The 22,792-nt window shown below is 41.1% G+C and overlaps 1 protein-coding gene across 1 annotated transcript in view; it reads right to left on the reverse strand.

The window, feature by feature from the left end:
* The window catches only part of iqgap1 (IQ motif containing GTPase activating protein 1), a 48,243-nt gene that overhangs the window by 6,906 nt on the left and 18,545 nt on the right, over window positions 1-22,792 (reverse strand). The window contains exons 9-32 of the mRNA XM_080414327.1: window positions 22,597-22,684; window positions 22,213-22,370; window positions 21,970-22,054; window positions 21,692-21,855; window positions 21,111-21,271; window positions 20,877-21,001; window positions 20,493-20,656; window positions 12,810-12,900; window positions 12,410-12,577; window positions 11,841-11,983; window positions 11,523-11,693; window positions 11,268-11,351; window positions 11,080-11,151; window positions 10,617-10,686; window positions 9,437-9,801; window positions 7,916-8,079; window positions 7,244-7,468; window positions 6,649-6,789; window positions 6,118-6,202; window positions 4,885-5,117; window positions 4,064-4,196; window positions 1,310-1,412; window positions 395-530; window positions 195-282 (exon numbers count right to left, since the gene is read on the reverse strand). Of these exons, the coding sequence (XP_080270453.1) occupies window positions 195-282; window positions 395-530; window positions 1,310-1,412; window positions 4,064-4,196; window positions 4,885-5,117; window positions 6,118-6,202; window positions 6,649-6,789; window positions 7,244-7,468; window positions 7,916-8,079; window positions 9,437-9,801; window positions 10,617-10,686; window positions 11,080-11,151; window positions 11,268-11,351; window positions 11,523-11,693; window positions 11,841-11,983; window positions 12,410-12,577; window positions 12,810-12,900; window positions 20,493-20,656; window positions 20,877-21,001; window positions 21,111-21,271; window positions 21,692-21,855; window positions 21,970-22,054; window positions 22,213-22,370; window positions 22,597-22,684 (3,417 nt within the window). The remainder of the gene's footprint in view (window positions 1-194; window positions 283-394; window positions 531-1,309; window positions 1,413-4,063; window positions 4,197-4,884; window positions 5,118-6,117; window positions 6,203-6,648; window positions 6,790-7,243; window positions 7,469-7,915; window positions 8,080-9,436; window positions 9,802-10,616; window positions 10,687-11,079; window positions 11,152-11,267; window positions 11,352-11,522; window positions 11,694-11,840; window positions 11,984-12,409; window positions 12,578-12,809; window positions 12,901-20,492; window positions 20,657-20,876; window positions 21,002-21,110; window positions 21,272-21,691; window positions 21,856-21,969; window positions 22,055-22,212; window positions 22,371-22,596; window positions 22,685-22,792) is intronic.

The raw sequence follows: 22,792 nt of genomic DNA on the forward strand, positions 1-22,792 counted from the left end.
TATCGACACCTGAGGATTGGACTGAGAGGACATAGATGTCGACCTGGTAGTCCTTATATCCATTTGAATTTGTATGTTTTTCATAGGACTCTATTTGTATGTTTTTTAATGGCTTGATTGATATGGTTTTTATATGTTATATGTTGCAGTGTAGTGTAATGGCCCCCATCCCCGTCCAATCCCCTGCTTCTGACCTGCTCAGGGCTGGCCATAGAGTCCAGGATCTCAGTCAGAGTATCCCCAGGCTGGAACCGGATCACATCCACGATTAGCCTCTTGGTGCTGGAGAGAGTAAAGCGTACGAAAACAATAAATATAATGGCATACACTTGATGACACTGCGCATTCTTGTTTAAGTCTCAGAAGGAATGCGATCTAATACTTTATGACTCACTTGAGCAGGAGGGTCCTGGCATCCATCTCCGTGTTGGCCTCTCCATGGACATCAAACTTGTTGGCAAGTGTGAGGGAAACCTCCGTCTTCCCCATCACCTCTTTGTTGGGGTCACCATCGGGGAGGGGATTTTCACCTAGGAACGGAAAACAAATTGCTTTGAGTGATGTGCAGTTCAAAGGATGATGCTATATTGTTTAAATACTGTCTGGTATAGTTTACTTTCTACTAGAAAGGCATATCCTGTTGCTTTGGGTGGGGGGGGGGGGGGGGGGGGGGAGACCTGGCTTATGCTTCCATCTAGGAATGTGCAAAAGCAAAAAAAAATCTAACTTGAATAGTCGGCGGCTTGTCTGAGTGATTAACAGACATGTTCGTCACAAAGGGAGCCTTATACTATATGATAAGGCTGTAGCGTATATGGACCAATATTCTATCATTTCATTTTCAATACCGTTGCTGTCGGGCGAAAACCTTGAATGTTGTTATTTTTCCGGAAATGGAAATAAGAACCTGTGTTGTTATTTAGTCACAAGCTCTTGTTAATACTTTTCATTGGTTAAATATTTATAAAACCCAAAGACAGACTTAACCACTGGCATCCCTGTATTTGAGAATGTCATTACCAAAATCTTTCAAAAATCACGATTCAGAGCACATTGTGAGCGACAACTAGTGCAGAGTGGGTGGAATTATGGGATGTATGGGGCAGGTCATTCTGCACATGCATTAATAGCGTTAAAAGATTTTATCTAATTATTTCCATAAATTAATTAACTCAGCTAACCCAGCTATTTTGACAGCCCTAGAATAAATGTAAAAATATTACATATGGGGATACAAGGCGTCTGCCCCGACAGCAATAATATACTGTAGGTGTAAATCTAACTTCATTTACAAAGAAACTCTACTTACCGATGAGGGACTCAACAGTGGGCACCTCACCCAGGTCCTCCAGTAACTCATGGATGGGATCATTGTGTTCTGGAGCAATGGCATCCTGATGATCCAGCAGCAACTAACAGAGAAAATGTGTTGTGTAGACAGCACAGCACTATCAGTCACACAAATTAGAAATACAAAAATACCCCATAACCACTTTAACTGGTGTCGCTATTTTTGGGCATTAAAGGGCAGGTGAACATTTTCAAAAATGTAAAACAAAATTTTTAAAGAAAAATGTATAATCTAAAATGTCAACATTTTAAAAAATAGCAACAATAGCATATTAAATAAACTCACAATGCATCGCAAAGCGACAGGTTGTAAGATTGTAGTTTGCCTATTTTCCCTATTCTTCTGCCTATTTTCCCTATTCTTCTGTCTATTCTCCCTATTCTTCGTACGTTTGTATAGGCAACTCCGCACCAAACAGACTCGTCCAGACTATTGCAGACTACTCCAGACTGCAACAGACTGGTATTCGGTTGGCAAAAGTTACCATTTAAGTCTGTCAGCCGACTGGCCATTCATGTGCTAATTTGACTTTTAGCGTGCCAGCGTTGCCAGGTCTGCTTATTATAAGCGACTTTGGGCTTGTTTCCCTGCAAAGCCACTTAGGGATGTTCCCAGCGTTTTTTCTTCACTGACGTGCAGTGGTGTAAAGTAACTAGTACATTTACTCAAGTACTGTACTTAAGTATAATTTTGAGGTACTTTTACTTTACTGGAGTATTTCCAATTGTCTATACTTGTACTCCACAACAATTATTTGAAATGTTTAGTTACTAGTTACTTTGCAGATATAAATCATTATGAAACATACATTAACCTCTTTTGCCCTATTTTATACCTATAAGCTATTTGAAAATAGCAGATCTACAAGCTCACAACGTGTTGCGATGCACGCGTTCTGAGCTTGTAGATCTGCTATTTTCAAACATTTTTGTACTTTTACTTTTGGTACTTTAAGTACATTTTTATACCAATACTTTAGTACTTTTACTCAAGTAAATGTTGAATTCTGGACTTTTACTTGTAACAGACTCAGAGTACATCTATTGCATTCAAGCCTGGAATTTCGTCATTTTAGGGGCAAGGCCACTTGGCCTTTGGTGTTTTTTGGAAAGGCCCTGCCCGGTCTTCCTGCCAGGGCAGGAAGGCCATCCAAAAAAATAATAATGATTTTTAAGTCCAAAAATGATTTTTAAGTCCACGGAAATAATGCATTTAACTTGAAGGTTAAGGATCATTGTATTTTAATATATTATAAGAATAGTATAACTATCTGTGAAATATAACCCGTTTATTTCACAAAATAATGTGTTGGCAAATGACCAATATTTAGTTATATAGGTCTCAATATGTCACATTCAGCCCTGGACTTCACTGACTGAAGTAGGGGTCACATTAATCACATTAGATTCACATAATGTATTTTACCCACAATTAATTTTCATTCAAATGAAATGTTAATGAACTTGCACTAATAATGACTTTAGTTGATTTTTCACTCTTTAAAATATAGTATTTCTTAATTATTAATAATTACAGCTTTTTTTTTTTTCACGATTTTTTATTGTTTTTAAATAATAATAAAAAAGGAACATACAAGAACATGCAGATATAAATTATTACATTATAAAACATACAGTAACCACTTTAGCTCTATTTTATACCTAGGCTATTTGAAAATAGCCGATCTACAAGCTCACAACACGTCGCGAAGCGACGCGTTGTGAGCTTGTAGATCTGCTATTTTCAAACATTTGAGTACTTTTACTTTTGGTACTTTAAGTACATTTTGATACCAATACTTTTGTACTTTTACTCAAGTACTTCTACATTGCAGTATTGATACTTTTACTTAAGTAAAACATTTGAGTACTTTTTCCACCACTGCGTTCCACACAGCAGCAGCAGGTGAAAGCAATTCACTTAAACGAGGGTTGTGTTGCACACCAAAACTGCGCGAAAGTAGGTCAAATCAATCAATCTCTCTCTCTCTCTGGGAGCAACAACGAGAAACAGTGAATGTAGGTTTTCATAGACATGGTCGCTTGTTTCTCTCACATAATCTGGCAACACCGACAGCCCTTTGTTGTCACTGCCACTGCTCTGCCAGTCGGCTAAAAAGCTGAACATGTTCGGTCGGCTCTGGGTCGGCCGAAAAGGTCCCGACGGACCCCCCGACGGACCCCTAACCGACTGGCCGACGCTTCCCGAAGCCAAATCGGCCCAAAGTCGGGCCGATTTGGATTGGTCTGGAGCCAGCTTTTGACAAAGTACTATAATGTACTTAAGTTTGAGCTTGAGCTTAAGTGTTCAAGTTACATGTAGATGCATATCGTAATGCAAGATTGTGTTGAGGGTGTATACTGTTGTATACTATTGTTCATGTTTCTTTTGTGTGTGATGTTTTTACCCTGCTGTATCTACTGTACCTTCTCTTGCCCTGTAACTGTATCTTAACTGCTGTGCTGCCTCTGGCGTCTTATCTTATACCATGGAATGAACAATTTAGATACCAAAAAGTCTGAATGAATAACAGCATGCGTGTACACGCACATGCAGAATGGGGTGGGGTGATCTCAGGGGTGATGACAGTGAGAGGGATGTGTAAAGGCTAATTTATCCTTGGTCACTCGAAAACAATTGACATATTCAACATGTTGACGCGAGTGTCAAATATAAATTAGCCATGAGAGCGTTCATACAGTTTAGACTCACTGTATGAGTGTTGATGACCTCTCCAATAGAGATGTAGATGACAGGTTTGGTGAGGGTGACCAGATCAGAGTACTGATCCACGTTGAACTTATCTTCCAGCGAGGGAACGTCACATGCAGCCAAAAAGAAACGTCTGTAATGCAAGATGGGACGACGAATGAAATGAGACACACAAACGGTGGAGAACTGGGAAAGGTGAATGTTCTACCATGCAAACTTTGAACTCTACTGCAGTGGTTCCAAAAACAGTGTTCCATGAGAAAAGTCCAGGTGTGCTTTGGGATTTTGTGACAACCACACATTATTATTGTAACATAAAACTATACAAAAAGTTGTGATATATTTTTACATGTATAATATCAGTACTTTGTCAGCTCTCATTTTCCAATACAGAGGCAAATTCTATACCCAAAGAAAACAATGCATATTTTTTTAACCACTATCAATCTGGTGTCGCTATTTTGAGCATGTAATTATAGGTGAAAATGTGATTTAAAAAAATAGATTTTAATTCATTTTTTTCAGAACTTATTTTTTTTTGTATGAAATTAGCCAATCTACAAGCTCTCAACACGTTGCATTGTAGATCGTCTATTTTCGCTATGAATACAGGTGTGCCTAGAGTTTGTGACATGCCCACTGGTGTGCCTTGGGCACAAACAGTTTGAAAGCCACTGCTCTCTACTGTACGCCAAAACAGAACGAAATGTTATGTGTACATACTGCACTGTACATACATACTGCATGGCCTAGTTAGCTGCCAAACAGAAAACGAGGAGGAGACAAACAGGTGGGTCAGTCAGTGCGTTGAAGAGTCAGACCTGAACTTCTGGTAGGAGGCACTGAGGTACTCATTAATGGGGTTGAGGTGGGCGTTGTCTCCCAGGAACATCTTATTGGAGGCAGCGTGCTGCAGCATCTTAGCAATAGAGCCCAGGTTCCTCCGCTGGTCCGTGGTCAGCTGACCTCCAGCCGACATGTCAATGATGTCAAAGGCATCCGGGGCTACGATGGCCGGGTTCATGTAGCGGTAATACAAGAGGTTCCCCACGATCTGGACAAAAACATCATTTAAATATCCATTTATTTTAAATGATCACACACAATATTAAAACATTTTACGTAATAAAAACAAGAAGAAATATATTAACATATAAGACGAATAAATGCATTATTATAAATATTATTAATAAACAAATCCATACGTAGTATTCCATCTTTCATTGATTAGTAGGTGTGAATTAGAGATGGGAATGATTAAACTGATGGATTTCTTACTCCAAATTAGCTCAACCAAATTAAACCAACAAAAAGAGTTGGCTCATCCATACATCTATAGACGAATCCACAGACGCGCTGCCTGTAGGCAGCCATAGCTGCGGTGTCAACACTCCTACACCGCGACACCGCAGCGATGGCTGCCTACAGGCAGCTACAGGCAGCGCGTCTGTGGATTCGTCTATAGAAAGGCAGAGTCATTTGCCACAAAAGAAAAACAATAACTTCTATGTAATAAACTGGGGTTGTACCAGGGTTACATGAGGCATAAACATTAAAACTGTTCTCAGTTTCATCCATGTTTTTGCCATCTTTTTTCTTTTTAGGCCTGTTGGTTAGATGGGTTAATAAACTGAGGAAAGGAGTTACAATTCCCATCCCTGGTTGGAATTACTGAGAAGGAGAAGGAAGAGGAAAAAGGAGGAGAGCCATGAGAGTTGGTGTGGCTCACCTTTTTTCAGCAGGCAGAGAGAAGGACACCCCCAACAAAGAGGCTGGAACTAGTCAGACAGCAAGGAACAAAGCCAGGGAGAATAAACCAAGGGAAAGGAAATAATGATAAGTACAGGCACAAAAAGAATGAACAAGACAAGAACAGATAGAGAGAGAGAGAGAGGTGTTTCAGTCAAGAGGACAGGAACAGGAGCAATGCTTTTTAAGCTTGCCAGGATGGAAGAATAACAATGTTGTCAACTCCAGCTGATAAGGAGTAGCCTGGAAACCAGACAAATCAGTGATATTAGTCTGGCCATACCAGGCTAGATAAGCAGACCAACCTTCAGCAACTCATCCTCTGTGGCATCTGGAAACTTCTCATGAATGCTGTCCTTCAGCACCTTGGCGATGAAACGCATCCCATATCTGGGAAACACAATACAGATAGACTGTAGATACTGAAGGCTTGGAATTTACCATATTCACACAGCGGCCATTCTGCTCTTACATTACACTTGCTCAAGTGCCCAATCTCACTGTCTGCACTCACACAGATACCTGTCTCTCATGAGTCTGCAACTGCAATAATTAAGAGCTGTCCCACTGTAAAAGTAAGTGCATGGCTATTTTTGCAGACTTTTATTTAACCCTTTATGCACAATTGCACAACACCTCACAATTCATACCAGGGAATGACAGGTGAAGCGTGGAAGCATGCAACATTTTTGGTATTAAATAAACAAAACATGGAAGGACCTGGCATGTAAAAACATAGTTTTTATGAATATGGACAACACAGAAGGGTTTATTTGTTTAGACTAGTCACAGCACATTGTGTGAACAACAGTTACCAGTAAGGTCGAATAACTTACGGAATCTTGTCCACCGAGACAACGATAGCAGACAGGAACTTGTCTGTGACCGTCCTCATGTTCTTGATAGATGCTTCCAGTCTGGTTCTTACCTCTTCATGGGACATGGCCTGCTCGGGGGTCACATCATATGGCAGTTTACTGTTGGGGATAAGGAGGGGTAAGGGGTGGATGGGGAATAAGTGTTCATGTAAAAAAAAACAAGAGAAATAACGGTAAAGTGTACATGTAGTAGAAAGAGAGAAGAAAAGACCATTGTTGACTGTTATTGAAATGTTAATGATCATGGTACTAGAACAATATTAAACAAATGCAACTAGGGGTGCAAATCGTGTCTGCACAAACACTGTTTGTTCTACATCCCTTCCTTCAGATTGTGACCTTGCCCAAAAACATCACCAGGGTAACTTATTGATCATTCACACCAAGTTTCATAAAAATCTGCCCACCCGTTCTCAAGTTATCTTGCTAAGAATCAAACACATACAAACTAACAAACAGACAGGCCGGATCCCCTATCACACATTGCTGCAGACAAGATATTAAGTGGGATCAGACAAAGGCAGGACTTCTATCCAGGCCTCATGTCTCTCACCTGGCCTCTCCAGTTTGCGTCTCCATCTGGTTGACCCAACTCTTGTAGATGTCAACAGGGTCCGTCTTAATGTTCAAAGCTTTGTCATCCATGATTTCCTTGACCACCGGTGCCAGAATCTGTCGCAGTGCATTCTGGCCCCTCGCCCCTCGGTTGAAACTCACAACCATCTTAATGACTGTGGGGTTCCCCGTGACAATCTCCTGGATTTGGTCCACTTTAGATCTGTGGACAGATATTAGATTAGATTCCACTTTATTAATCCCAGGGAGGAAATTCAAGCATTACAGGAGTCAAGATAACACATTAAAAACAGTTACATTTTTTTAAGAAATGCTGCCTGGATATAAGGATCTGGTAATTAAAATAATGCACCCACTCACTGTGCAGTCAATGTGCATTCCCTTTCCCTATGTCTTATGAGTACTTACCTACAGTCATCAAACAGTGATTATATAGTGCTATGCTATGTATAGGCAATACTTAATATAAGCATTGCATGTAAAAACATGAATATGTAGTCACTCAATATGTACATATGTACTCTAGTACAGACGGACAAGTATAAAATCCATTCTTTGCATTTTATAATATCTTTCCTCTTTGTTTAAGTAGTTAACAGCTGCTCCCCCCCCCCCCCATTAGGCCTCATGCAGAGAACGTCATACTCACTTGATCTCCTCGTGAAGGGCCGTTTTAAAGAGCTTGAGCAGCAGGTACTCCTCTCTCTGGTTGGAGGCATAGTTATATAGTGTGAAGATCACAGTGTCCATGAACTTAGTGGATTTATTCTGAGGCATCTGGAAGATCAGCTTGGCGAGATATGTGGGGTTGGTCTGAATGACAGGGAGAAAGACAGATGAATGGTTAAATGTGGCAAAACAGACAGCTTTAATTCCTTCTACATCTACTTGCTTGCAAAAGGTAAATCATTTAGCCACCGGCATCTGCTCTTATCTATTATGTATAGATTTACTATATAACACTGGACTTCATTTTTTACCAAAAAGTTTACTAATCTGCACTTCTGAATTATTTATTGCATCTACTATACTGTTCCCTTTTCGCCACACCTGTCTGCCTGCCTGCCTGCCTGCCTGCGACCAGCTAATCTCTGGCTCCGTTGGCTTGATCGCAGTGAAACTGTGCACACACACTCCCTGGATGCCAATTCAGAACCTCTGCCCCAAATCTTTCACATGGGCCTGTTACAGCGCCACCAGGAGGCCGCTTTTTGCAAAACACATTTTTTGACAGTACTCCTATTGATTTTGTCCAAACGTCATGCGAATCGGTACACAGTATCTCTATAGTCATAAAACGAAACGGCTTTTTCAGATTTTTCAGATTCCATCCTGATTGGCTAAAAATGGCTTCCAAAGTTTGCAGGAGTGCTCCGTTTTGAACAAAATGCCTCAAATTATGAACACAGTGTGCAATTTCCGTGACATTTTGCACGTACATTCTCACTAGGCAGAGGAAGAAATGCCACTTGAAATGTTTCAAATCAGCCTCATGGTGGCGCTATTACAGGCCGACTCGTGTTTTTACCTATAACTGCACCGATCTGTGTACAACATTGTATGCGCACTCCCTAGGCCAGGGAAAAACCATTGCCCTGCATTTTTCACATCTGCCTTTTGTAGCGCCACCAGGAGGCCAACTTATATAAAACACATTTTTGGATATTACTCCTTCAGATTTTACGCCACCCTTTTAACATTGGCCACCAGCAGGTCTAATTTAGCAAAACATTTTTTTTGAACAAAATGCCAAAAAAAAAAATATCTATACGTTTCAAAGAAAACATTTTTAACTGCGATCTGTGCTTCTGGGGGTCCCTGGAACAACATATTTATTTATATTATTATGTATTTGGCCGCGGCGCAGACCCCCATCTCAAAATGTTTTGTTCCAGGGACCCCCCCTCCCCAGAAGCAAAGATTTGAGTTACAAATGTTCGCTTTCAAAATATATATCTTCAAAGATTTGCAAAAAAATCCCACGATTTTTCAAAAAATAGCAGATCTACAAGCTTGTAGCACGGCACTCTGTGCCGCACTATGAGCTTGTATATCTGCTATTATTTTAATAGCCCAAAGAAATCTAAAAATGACAGATGTGTTCCCAGATTGAATGGGTTAGTACAAATGGCAAATAAACCCTCTTGAACTTCAACAAATGTATGTTTACCTGTAAGAGATAGAAGAGATATTGGTAGGCTTCCAGTTTGATCCTCTTCTCCTTGCTGAGGGCCTTGAGGCCTCCTCTTTGCTTGTTCATCATCATCAGGTTGGACAGCTGGCCCTTGTTCTTCTTGGTCAGCTTCTTGCTGTGGGAGACCACCTCCTGCAGCGTGATCTTGTTCTTCACCAGCAGGCCGATCTTGATGTCCATCAGGTTCAGGTCGTTCTCCAGCTGCTGATTGGAGCGGATGTTGGTGACCACCTCCTCGCGAAACCTCATGAGGTCCAGCTCCTCCTGGAAGTCCTGGTCGCTGTGGTCCAGCAGGTGGACGAACTTCCGCACCACCGCCATCGGCGGGTCATCTGCGCTGGCTGTGACGAGAGGGGGACATAATTATGTATAGGTGGGCTTCAAACTGCAGTTCAGTTTTCTGTTTGGCATTTTAATTTTGTTCAGTCAAAACTAAATTTAAGGAGCAGTAGGCGATTTCTTTTGGACCAAAACATAAAAAAAATCTTTAATATGTTTTAAATAATGTACGGTACACCAACATTCAAATTGTTTCTTAGGCTGAGAATGATACATTTTACCATTAAGTTGCCCTGCCATGGAGGATGCAAACTCACCCTAGCTGCACATGGCATCTTAGTGCTCCTTTAAAAATCTACTCCTAGCTAGGGGTGCAACAGTTAATCGAACCAATTGATTTAATTCATTATAAAAGATGTAAAACACTTAATAAAATTAATATTTCTACAAGCTCACAATGTGTTGCGGTGCGAGATATTTCAAGACAAAATAAGTAACTGTGAATAAAATTAAAAAATGTAAACGTCTGCACACAGCTGTAGCTCCAAAAAAAAAGTTTACTGTGCAATAATAACATTTCGGCCATACAACCTGGCCTTCATCAGGTGACTGATGAAGGCCAGGTTGTATGGCCGAAACGTTGTGATTATTGCACAGTAAACATTTTTCAAAATGAATATTAAGTGGTTAATGAGATGAATTGATTTAGTCAATTATAAAAAGTTATTAGTATGTTTTGATTCGTTGCTATATAAGACATTTTAAAAGAATATAAAAAATGCACTTCTCAATAATTCATACTCAAATCATCAATCAATACTGATCACTGTGTTATTATTATTATCATGACCGTACACCATTTTGTGATCCTACTCACTCAGTGTTTTGTAGTCATCCCTGGCTTTGTTGGCTCTAATGAAAGCCTGAATCTTCACCACATCTTTGATCTGCAGCAGAGCAAATGCAATCACATGACTGATCAATAGAAGGTTAGACACAAGACAATCCCGTGGAGGCCCACATTGACTCAGCGTATGCAGATGACTTTTGGGGCATTTTATTGAGTGCTAAATGAGCATTCAGATCCCATAAATGTCCCAGAGGACTGGGAGTAAATGTCAGTTGGTGCATCAGGGGACTGATCTACAGGCAAGATTGACTTAACGTTTTCATTATAACAGGCACTTCATTTTACTCTCAGTGCCATCCTTTGTGACCTAAAATGTACAACATAACTTCCCGGTTCTGATGAATAGTGGTAGTAAAACATTTTTATAATCTGACTCAATTTGCAGCAGTATATGTATCAGAGATTGAAGCTGCTGTTGGATTATGCTTACATGATCTTTGAAGTAGTTCAGGCGGTCCTTATATTTCTTGCGTGCTTGGTGCATCCGAACCATTGCTTGGATCTGGTAGTGGCGGGGGAGAAGAAAGGATTATGAAATCAGTACTTTCTGACCCAGCTATAAACATTCTGCTCAGAACATGCAGTACTGCAGAGGTCAATGGCAGCCATTTACTGTACCTTCACAGCATCATCACTATGGTCCTTCAGATACTGCTTACGGTCTTTGAAGGTCTTCCTCTGCTTAGAGCCTCTCCAGTGGGCCTGGGATTGGGGGGTAGAGAGGTTAGATGGTCACAATGCAAAGCACTCCAGATATGCATGTGTGTGTGTGTGTGTGTGTGTGTGTGTGTGTGAGAGAAAGATTTTACCTATGAGCACAGAGTGTATACAGTTTTAAACCTGCCTTGTATCTCGTTGTTTATGTTCTCTCACCTGTATGCATTTAATAGCTGGGTCTTGAGTCTTCAGGAACTCGACTCGCTCCTTTAGGCGTTTTCTGGCCAGGTAGCCACGGCATCGCGCTTGCAACTTAGTGATTAGACTCTCATTGGCCATCCACAGCTGCTCTCGATTGTAGGCTGTGGTTACCCCGGAAACTACAGACTGATGTGTAAACACACAAAGTAAGCCGTTTAGAATAGTGCTGGAGCGCAGTGATAATGCATCATTGGCTGGGGGTCCGCAGCCAAATACATATTCATTTGGGTGTCCTTGATATGAAAAGGTTTGAGAACCACTGCAGTAACCTACCTGGATGTCCTCCTTGTTGAGTTGGGTGTTGTTCTGGAGGAATCCCTCAGGTTCTACCCAGGTGCCCTCTCCTGTCTTCATGTTATAATAGTAGTTGTGTCCCCCCTTCACCCAATGTTTCATCCACTCACTGCCATTATCACCTGGAGAGAGCAACATCATAGAGTGTTACACTTTGTAGTCCTAAAACCCAGAAATGAGCTTGCAATGCACTCTGCCATAGGATTTACCAATTTGTTCTTTATGTTGTTAACATAAAGCCTGGGAGTTTCATGTTCTACTGTATAACATGACTTCTGACCGCTAATACCTCAATCGTCAATTCTGTAGCTGTCGTGTGCTTTTTCTTTACATAAATTGCGGGCGTGGATACGTGTGTTGAGCTATTCTATCGAGTTGTAAAATATGGCCAGCGTGTCATTATTGGTTAGTAAGTTGACCCATCCGACCACCTCTTCATTCCCTCCTTCCTTTCCTTTCTCACTCTTATTCATTGACAACAAGCATATGCACATAACAGATGATTGCACATTTTGGTCAAAAGGAAAAACACCAAATTCCTTCCTTACCCTCTTTCATTTTCTCCTCTTTGATCTTGCTCAGGTCTTGCTGGTAGGTCTGTGAACACTCAGCGGTGAGCCCATAGAGCCCTACCCCAGGGCCGCGCAGAGCAGCCAGGGTCTGGGACGCGTCACCGCTGTCCACTGCCTCGTTGATGGCCTGGATGGCCTGTGAGACTGAAGGGACAGAGAACGTGATCACTGATAGTTCTTCATGCACTCTCTGAACTCTGACAACACCCAAAAGAGGACAAACCCCACTGCTTTTCTGTTTAACCACATAAAGACTTATTTTCAATCTACAAGCTCACAACAGTGAGATCTTGTTTTAGCCTATAATCGCATACACAACAAAAGGGGTGTAAGAATTATGAGTCAAACATGACGTGTCTAAAAGGTGTGTTCTTACACTGCAGTGCTTCCTGGGTATTCTTGTTGGCCGTGAGTATAGCATCCTGGATCTCATCCAACCAAAGGACAGCTGAGGGATCCTGGGTCTCCTAGGGACACACACAAGAATATTTAGAGAAATGAATCAGTTCCCTGTGGAAGGAGCTACAGTACGTGTGCATGCACGCACACATGCGTGCACACACAGACACACACCCCACCTAATGACACTTGAGAACACCATATTGCCTCTAAATGGATGACAACTAAGTAGATAAGCCTTCTGCAAATTTACATTTTATCTACAAATATGGTTCTTTAAACTAAGGATCTATTTAGATAAATAAGCTACTAGATTAATTGACACATCTTGAAATCTTCAAAGATTAAAAAAAAAATTGTGAGGAAAGTAAGCAATACAGAACATCACCAGTATCCTTGATTCCAAAGTGGCACATTACTAATTATTTGTCACACAATGTAAGAAACTCGCTAAAGCCACCAGCATCAATGGCTTAACTCTTAAACTGCCAGAGTTTTTTTTTTTTTTTTTACTGACAGACTGCCAGCATGTTTACAGCTTAAACATAGGAAAAATGTATTTTTTTTTGTCCGTTTATCTTTTAACATTGAAGTGAATGGAGCAGCAACTTTTTGGAAAATGTTATCTCCTGGTTCTTTGTGACGAACGGAAAAACTTAAAACCCCCAAAAATTAAGAACAATTTTAGATTTTTTTTGGCAGGCAACAGCTAAATTCTCAAAAATGTTTATAAACGTTTTTGGCAGGCAATGTGTTGGAACATGACTCAATGTATAACATTATAAGGTTCATCCTAGGGCTGGGCGATATGATTATTTCAAACTTTTCCTTGATTATGATATGATTAATATATGATTAATCTACAAGCTCAGAACGCTTCGCGATGCGTTGTGAGCTTGTAGATATCCACTATTATCCACTATTTTTGCACTCCACCATTGTACAAAGAAGTACTGTATAATACAGGACAGGTGGTTAATCACACTCAATCAATTTAGTTTGCTATAAACAAGATCCTTTTTTAAATATCACAAATAAACCTGCTTCTCGATTAATCAATTAACCTACATGATCAAGATTAAGTTGGTTAGATGTAAAAAAATTGTTTTAGTATATTTTTGGTTAATTGCCCAGCCCTACATCCCACAAAGAAGTCAAAACATCAACACATTGTGGCATCTCTCTTGTAGTAATCCATGCCTGCATCCAGATGGCACCCTCTCTCCTCTGCTCAGAGAGTGTGTGTGTGTGTGTGTGTGTGTGTGTGTGTGTGTGTGTGTGTGTGTGTGTGTGTGTGTGTGTGTGTGTGTGTGTGTGTGTGTGTGTGTGTGTGTGTGTGTGTGTGTGTGTGTGTGTGTGTGTGTGTGTGTGTGTGTGTGGGGGCGGGCGTGTGTGTGTGTGGGGGGGGCGTGTGTGTGTGTGTATGCATGTTTATGCGCATGCTGTTGGCCACCCCGCTGATACTGGTTTCCGGAGCTGGCCGAAAAGCGCAACTCATTTGGTTTGAGCCTCACTGTCTCATTCTCTGTCCCACCCCCTCTGATCGTGCTTTTGGGTGGATAAAAAGTAGGGGGCGGTGGACTGATACCTGATCTGAAGGTGTGGTTTCTTACGTAAGGGGGTGGGCAGCCAACATATGCAGCATATTCCAGTTGCAAGATGAGCTCTCCTTTATTTTCCCCCCATTTTCTCCCAATTTAGTCCCCCCCCATATACTACAGTCCATCCCCCACCGTTCCGGGGAGGGTGTGTAAACAATCTCGTGCTCCTCTGATAGTTCTTTTGCCCTCAGGCAGGGCAGAACCCAAGTCTCTATGGAGGTGGCCGAGTACTTTAACTCTATGCTACTCTGCAGCCCAAGTGGAACTGTCTTTTATAGTAAATTAAGCCTTACTAGGACAAGAGTTTATTTAGCGCTTCTCCGTTTGCAGTTAGTGCCAGTACAATTAGTATTTGTAGGAGATGAGTGTTTCAACTGTCAGTACGTACTAGACAGGGTGTGGTGCAACCATAGGCACAAGACTGCAGAATTTGGGTGTAACTTGCTTTAGTCTACAGTCTAGAGTAGTAGGCTAGTAGCACACTTTTCCAACATATTACTGGTAATTAGAGGGATTACCAACACTCACCGAAACGTCCGTCAGGCACTTTTTATTTAGTTCGCACGGGCAGCAATGCAGCATGCAGAACATTTTAGAGCAAAGCTCTTCTTTGTCATTGTAACATTCAATTGTTTTGTTGTTGTGATTGTTTCAATCTGATGTGAACATTTGGAATAATGTGGATACAGTATAATCTCTATGGAATGTGCTTACCTTTATTTTTATATTTAGTCTACCTTTTTCACAAATAATGTTTGTGTCATTTGCATGGATATGTACAGTATATATTGTTGCATCTAATTGAGAGGTGGTGATACATGATCTAGTTAGTACACAATGCGTAAGCGATGTATCCATGTGGATCATTTAAGATGCCTCTCCCATGGACTCTATAAGAGCCTCTTCCGTTTGTTTTGTGCCAAAACATGTTCCTGTATGCTGCCCGGGCAAACAAAATCACTCCATAAGTGCTGGTAATCTCTCTGACTGTAAAGAGCCTTTCTAGACCATGGTAAAAAATTACTTCTCTCAAGATATTACTGGTAATGGAAATAGAGGAAGTGAAAGCAGCCCCTCCCACATTTTGTCCCACAAAACCTTTCCTTAGACAAAGAGTGTGCCATTCTTTTGACTAATATGACTGATATGATAAGCATGGATCCTTCATGGGCAAGCTGGCAAAGACATGCTTAAATGGCAGAACACAGCACATTATAAGAAATTCTACCCATACTCTCACTGCTGTAAATGCTAGTGATAAATATCCAACTAGTCAAAAGGGCTACGTTCTGCCTGTTAGTCTGTAGACTAGGCAGGACTGTTGACTTAGGCAATACAGCTCAGCCCAGAGTCTATGCAGATTGATGCTAAGATGTCTGACTACACTGTAATTGTACATGAGTGATGCGACACAAGCCAGTAAGAAATAAATCAATTTCAACTGCAGCGCATCATTGAGCACCAAGCTACTTCTGTCTCTAATCCCGAAGACTAATTGAAAACCTTTGGTAATCCAATCCACATATCAAACAACACTTTTATCATCATCCAAGCATAAATTAGGCTTTAATCTGCATTTCCCAACTGGCTTCATTGGCTTCGCTCGATGCCAACTCGCCCACTGCTTCTTTCCCCAGTTACATACTGTACATCGTCTCTGTCGGGTGGAAACCTCATATGTCCAAAAATTACTTTTCAGGATACAAATTCAAAAATAGCAGATCTACAAGTAGCAGATCTACAAGCTAAAAGCTTCGAGCTTGTGGATCTGCTGCTTTTGATGCTTTTGTGTGACGCTGTAGTACGATCAAGTAGGGCGTTAATTTACGAAAAAACACAAGTTTGAATATGGAGTTGAGAGGTTTCTGCCCGACAGCGACGACATGAGGGACATCGGCCCTTTGAAATCCCGCTGGAGCTCCCACTGACCTAACCACTTCCTCCATCTCCGCCTGGCCAATACAGATAAATCTCTTCACAATAACCAACGCATATTGTGTGCATGTGTGATTTTGGCCACACGGCAGCTCAAGTGTAGGACAAAAATGGCTCAAAAGGTTTGGAATGGATCTATCTAATATAGTTGTCAGCTTTCTGCCCTTTTATGGAAGCAAATGGCTCTGTGGGGGCTTGTCATTTCCTACTGCCCACAGAAAGGATCGCGAAGGGAAATAGCTTGCCTTTATTATTTTTTTGCTCCCATTCTTGAATGTGCGACGGGGAAATGGAGCTCGGCAACAAACAACCATAAAGTTCCCACATGATGCCTCCAGCCCTCCACATGTACTGTAACTAATGGTTGTTGACATTTCAAATACTGTGGTCTGCAGCCAAGTGTTTTGAAATGCAACTTTGATAACATTATCTATATTTACACAGGATAAAATAAGACAAGAGATCCAGAAAACAGATACAACGTCAGAGTTGTTGCTATTTACAGGCCTTTAACAACATTAGCTTAGAAATAACTCCTTTCTATTAAGGTTTATTGAATAGGACAGGCTTCTCAGAGTTGGTCTGTACCACTTCTCATGCGTTAAACTCACTGTCCCCTGAACTCACCTGCCAACTCCACTGGCATTTTGTTTTTTCCTTTGAGAGGAACCCCTCCCTAATATGGTGCTCTGCAGTGACATCATATGCAAAAACAGAGCAGACATGCACATACCAGATCCACAATCGTCAGCTCACCTCACAGGGTTATGATAGCACAGGCAAATGAGTCAGAGAGAGCAGGGCGTTTATGGTCCTGTATCTAGAAAACACATATAGCCCTGTCAATCACATGAACTCTGTTATGGATCCCAACCAAAAATATCTATGGTTGAGTCCATAACATGTTATTGGAATTAAAGATGAGTTGAAACAAAGACAGAAGGGTTAACCAGAGGACAGGTAATGAGCACATAGCAGTGAATCAAGTGAAGTTAAAAGTCACGTAAGCTTGAAAGCCAGGAAATACGCGTGAAGTGTGTGGCCCATGCAGACATGATGTAGGCTACAGGAAGTGAGTGGGGGTGGGAGTAGACAGCAGGGAGAGAAAGTATGATTACACCATGACATCACTAGCTGTCTGCAGGAGTCATGAGGGGATGAGCGGTCTGAATCACATGGAGCCTTCTGCCTGATTTGTACTTGGTTGCGCGCAGTGTCGCACACCAAAAATAGCTGATTTCATATTTGCAATTAAACTGATGTGTGGTTTATGTAAATGAAATAAGAAATGGCAACATCAGATTGCTTTCGAAATTTGACTCGAATGTCCCAGAAAGCCAAAAGCTCCCATTATCAGCTTTTTTAGGTGGTTTCACAGTTCCTTTTGGTGCCCTGCGTTTAACAGCTGGTGGACTGGGTGTACCGTTTAATCCAATGGTTCTCAAAGTGGGGTCCGGAGGGGACCCCCAGGGGTCCATGACCATGAGGGGGTTCGAATCCTATATACAGCGGCTATTTGAGAATAGCTGATCTACAAGCTCAAAATGCAATGTGTTGTGAGACTGTAGACCTGCTATTTCAAAAGGATCTTGAAACCATTCGAAACATTGGGAATATTCTTCAAACATTTTAACAACTTGGGGGTCCGCAGCCAAATAGATCATTTTGGGGTCCTCGATAAGAAAAGTTTCAATAACCTCTGGTTTACACAAGTCCCATTTATTCAGTGAACTATGGTCACTCTGCTTATGTGTGATGGTCTTCTGTGAGGTGTTGTGGGACTGTGAGACAGTCATTGGGTTCATCGTTAACTTTAATTTTAAGAATTGCCCCCTGTGCTGTCTGGATCAGATAAGAATGAATTAGGACTTCCTCTGGCACACAGCCTTGCTCAGGCCATGCCGAGTCATCTCGAGTTTGGCTAGGAGTTTATTGGTGGTGCAGTTTGTGGTTTGTTCTCTTCTCTTCTCTTCCTCTCACTTTCATTCCAACAAATTGTGTTTAGTATGCAGTTTATGTGTTTTTCCCTTATCATCGAAGATGGTGGCTGTCTTTTTTCAGTGTCACAGTTCTGTAGATCATTGGACTTAATTTATTTGATGTCACTAGAGCATCAAATACAAACTGAGCTTTTCATCGGCCCACAGCCCTGGGAAAGCTGTCTGTTAGTGTTGTGCAATTATTTACGGACATGAGGATTATCATCACCAACGGCTTCTCCTTTTAGTAACAACAACCCAAGATTATAACATACTAACAATGTTGCACTAGCAAGTCCATTAGTCTGATGGCCCATTACTCCGAAAAATGTTAGTATGAGGTTAGAGTTAGGCTTAGTTATAATGTGCGCCGTCAGATCTGGGCTTGTGATATCAACAGGTCCTACCATTATTCTACCATTATTACTGAAGCAACTACTGACGTGTATTGCATTATAATATTATAATGCAACCTTGCACTGAATAAGGCTTAATTTCTACTTCATCGCACAACATAAATTATGTATTTTCACATGAAAACACAACGCTTTCATCCGTTGAAAATATGCCCGTTTTGTTGAGTGACACAATCATGCAACAAAGTATATTAACCTTAACTTGCTGAAAAGACAGATGAAAGCCGGAGGTAACTGTAGACAGGCAGTGTTTGCATAATGGGCCACATGTTTGCATAATGTTTGCCTGTCTATTATACAGAGCAAACCAAGCAAACCAAACAGGAGGTAACCAGGAAATAATAAGGTAGAGGGGTAACACCTCTGTCAAGTACACCTGTGCCTTTTCAGAAACCAAATGTGAATACCTATTTTGTATTCATTATCCCAAACTGAAATGGCTATTATTACGATTACTGCCTGCAATTCTGTCTGCACCTCATCCTGACAGTCAATATTTCTATGGCAACCAGGGATGCTTTCATTCAAAGCAAACAGCTGCTAAACTGAGGAGGTATGGCTCAACAATGGAAGAACAAATAATCTATTGACTCAACAGCAGAAGCCAGAAGTGAAAGGTCTCCTGCAACCATTGCAGGTAACCATCCACCAGGTATTTCAAGTAGGAACTAGCCAGAGAATTAACAATGTCTTCTTCTGTGTCTGTGTGTCAAGTTGGTGTGTGGCGTTTCCCTGCCACCACACAAAAACAGCAAATGCTGAAGTACGACTGGGCGATATGGACAAAATCAAATATCACAATATTTTTGACCCAATACCTCAATATCAATATTATGAGGATAATATGATATAAATAATAAATCATCTCAGAAATGGTCAAAAATTGTCAATCTACAAGCTTGTATATCTGCAACTTTTTACTTTTTTTACTGTTCAAATGTCATGTAGTATAAAATAAGGCTTAAAGGGCAAGACCACTTTGGTAGAGGTTTGGTTTGTGTAGTTACCTTGCCATGATGTAACTCCAAAGGTGGACAAGAAATGAAAAATAATTGCTCCATTAATTAGAAATTGATAATAAAAAATATGCTTCCCATTGACTTACATTGTACACTGAAACAGCTCTCAAAGTCACTCTTTTAGCCCATAAACGAACACAAACTAAGCTGATTCAGACAACATAGAACATCACCAAACCCAGTACTGTTTATTTTTTTAATAAAAATGTCAACTTCCTGATGATTTTACTATTTGAAGATCCGGATCCGGATCCGCCGATCCAGTCCAGGTTTTCTTTCTAATAAAAATAGCTAAATCAACAGTAAGTTAACATTTTTATTTAAAAAAAAAACAGTACTGGGTTTGGTGATGTTCTATATTGTCTGAATCGACTTTGTTTACATTCGTTTGCATGCTAAAAGAGCGACTTTGAGAGCTGTTTTACTGAACAATGTAAGTCAATGGGAGCATATTTTGAATTATCAATTTCTAATCAATGCAGCAATTATTTTGTATTTCTTGTCCACCTTTGGAGTTACATCATGGCGAGGTAACTACACAACCCAAACCTCTACCAAAGTGGTCTTGCCCTTTAAGTGATTAAAACCAGGAAAAGTCTATTTTTTGCCATATCATATGCTAAATCCCAGACGATATCTAGTCTCATATTACAATATTGATATATTATCGATATATTGGCCAGCCCTATGCTGTAGTGTGTTGTTCTTACATGAGCCTTCTCTCTGCGGGCCTCCAACAGTTTGTCATAGTAGTGCTGGGCCACCGAAGGATCCACATCAGTGAGCTTGGCTGAGGGATCCTGAAGGGACGCCAGGGTCTTCAGGAGATCTCCTTCATCCAGGGCCTCGTTGACCTGACCAATGGCTGCAATACCTGCACACACACACAGCAAGTCATTTAGTAAATCATCATAGTCTGCAATAATGTTGTTATTCAAGAAAAAGCCTTGCTACAGTACTTCTGTGTGTTATTGTATCATCTGTGGTGAAGGAAAATACAGTGGACATAAAGTGATTAGACTTGTAATCCTTAACTCCTAAGCTGAAAAATAATACGCCAAAATATGGGGGGGGGGGGTGTATGTGTGTCTTACGTTCATGCTCCTCCTGTACGGTCTGGTTGACATTGTCGATGGAGGCTTGGATGTCGTTCCACGTCAGATAGTCAACGCCTTCCTCTCTGCCTGCTGCCTTCAAACGCATCAGCTCATCCATGTACCTGAGAAACATGCAGACACCACATTAAAACCCCTAACACACAGAAGGGAAATGACACTGCGCTCTTGTGATGGGTCTCCTTGTGTGTGTGTGTGTGTGTGTGCTCGCACCTCTGTGCAAATTCGTCCTCCACATTGCTAAGTCCAGTAACAGAGCTGGACAGCTGTTTCCAGAGGGCAGCCCTGTCTCCAACATCCAACGCGTGATTCATCAGTACTACCGAGGACAGCATCTCCACGGCAACCAGTAACTCCGGGTGGGACAGAGAACCCTGCGGGACAGAGGCAGCAAATTCAGCTCATACTTCAATCTGCCAATAAACAGTAGTGGAACTACAAGCTAAACACAGAGTTCATCTAGCATACAACGTGTAGTTTGATACTCTCAAGGATACAACATGCACAGGGCTCTGTAGTATGTCTACATTTATAAAGGATTTATGGAGGAACTCTCCATTGGAAAGCATTGATATTCACTATTGTATAATCACACAAATGAGTAGCATAGCTCTGGCCAACATTTATGGCATCCTTGCATTTTATGTATATAATGTAAATTCAGTTTTATGACAAATATTGTTTTTTTTTGGTGTGTATTTTTTTTTAAATGCCGTTATAAATCCAATGTCATTTCAGAAGATCTCTCTCTCTCTCTCTCTCTCTCTCTCTCTCTCCAAGAGTGTGCCGTGTACCTCTGAACTTTGTTGCTGCAGGCTGGACAGTTCTCTCTGGTAGAGGTCTGCAGCAGTGGGGTAGACCTCTGGCAGCTGTGCATCTGGATTCATCAGCTCCTCCACTGTCTTCTCTGCTACCCCCGCACTGATGGCACTATTGATTCGCTCCACCGCCTGCAACACTACATGCACACAAAAGCATAAGAAACACAGAACCAACTCAAAGGGGAAAAAAAAGATACTCTGATCTGAATACATTAGTGAAAGAATGTTTCATTTTGTTTTGCAGTGCATACTCTTCAGGTAGCCTTCCGCAATCTCATTGGATAAATTCACTCCACTCTGCAGCTCGTCCTTGGACAGGGCTTCTCCGGGAGAAGTCTTGGAATGTAGACAGGATATGGAAACAGGATAGTCACAGTCATCATTAATTATCTACAGTAGCATTACATTTCTCCTTGGCAAACCAGGAAATAATAATACATTATAATTAATAGAAATAAAACTAAATGAAAACACTGAGAATGGGAGGATCCTACCTGTTCTTTACTCTCGCGGTCAGCCTGCAGCTGTTTGAGGTACCATTCCTTGTTCTGACCCTGCAGGTTCTGTATGCCCATAGCCTTCAGAGCCTCAAACAACTTGTCCAAATCTCCACTCAGCAGGGCCTGCTCTGCTGCACTCAGTGCAGTGCTCACTGTCAAGGTAGAGTTGATATTAACATAGGATATATTATACATAGCTAATTTTTGCTATTCGTGACACTTTAAGGAATACTCCAAATTGTTTCAACCTCATCTCAATTATAGATTGTTTATTATCAATATTTGATGTACAATGAAGTATATATAGGGCTTATGTCAAGATATCATCGCAAAGACCAAATCAGGAGGATGTTGATGCATGTGTTGACGTTGACTTACAGTTGACTTTGTTCACATTGCCCTGAATCTCAGCCTGGGTGAGAAGCTCCTCATAGATGTCTCTCTCTGCGTCTGCATTCTCGCCCAGCTGCACCGGGAGTACAACACAACAACCGCATGCTAAAACCAACAGTTTACCAGACCAAACCAACATCACATTATCACTCATTATTACTGTCCTAATTACAGGGAGGCC

Source organism: Gymnoscopelus braueri (assembly GCF_963280865.1).
Source record: "Gymnoscopelus braueri genome assembly, chromosome: 1".
In the NCBI taxonomy this organism is placed as follows: Eukaryota; Metazoa; Chordata; class Actinopteri; order Myctophiformes; family Myctophidae; genus Gymnoscopelus; species Gymnoscopelus braueri.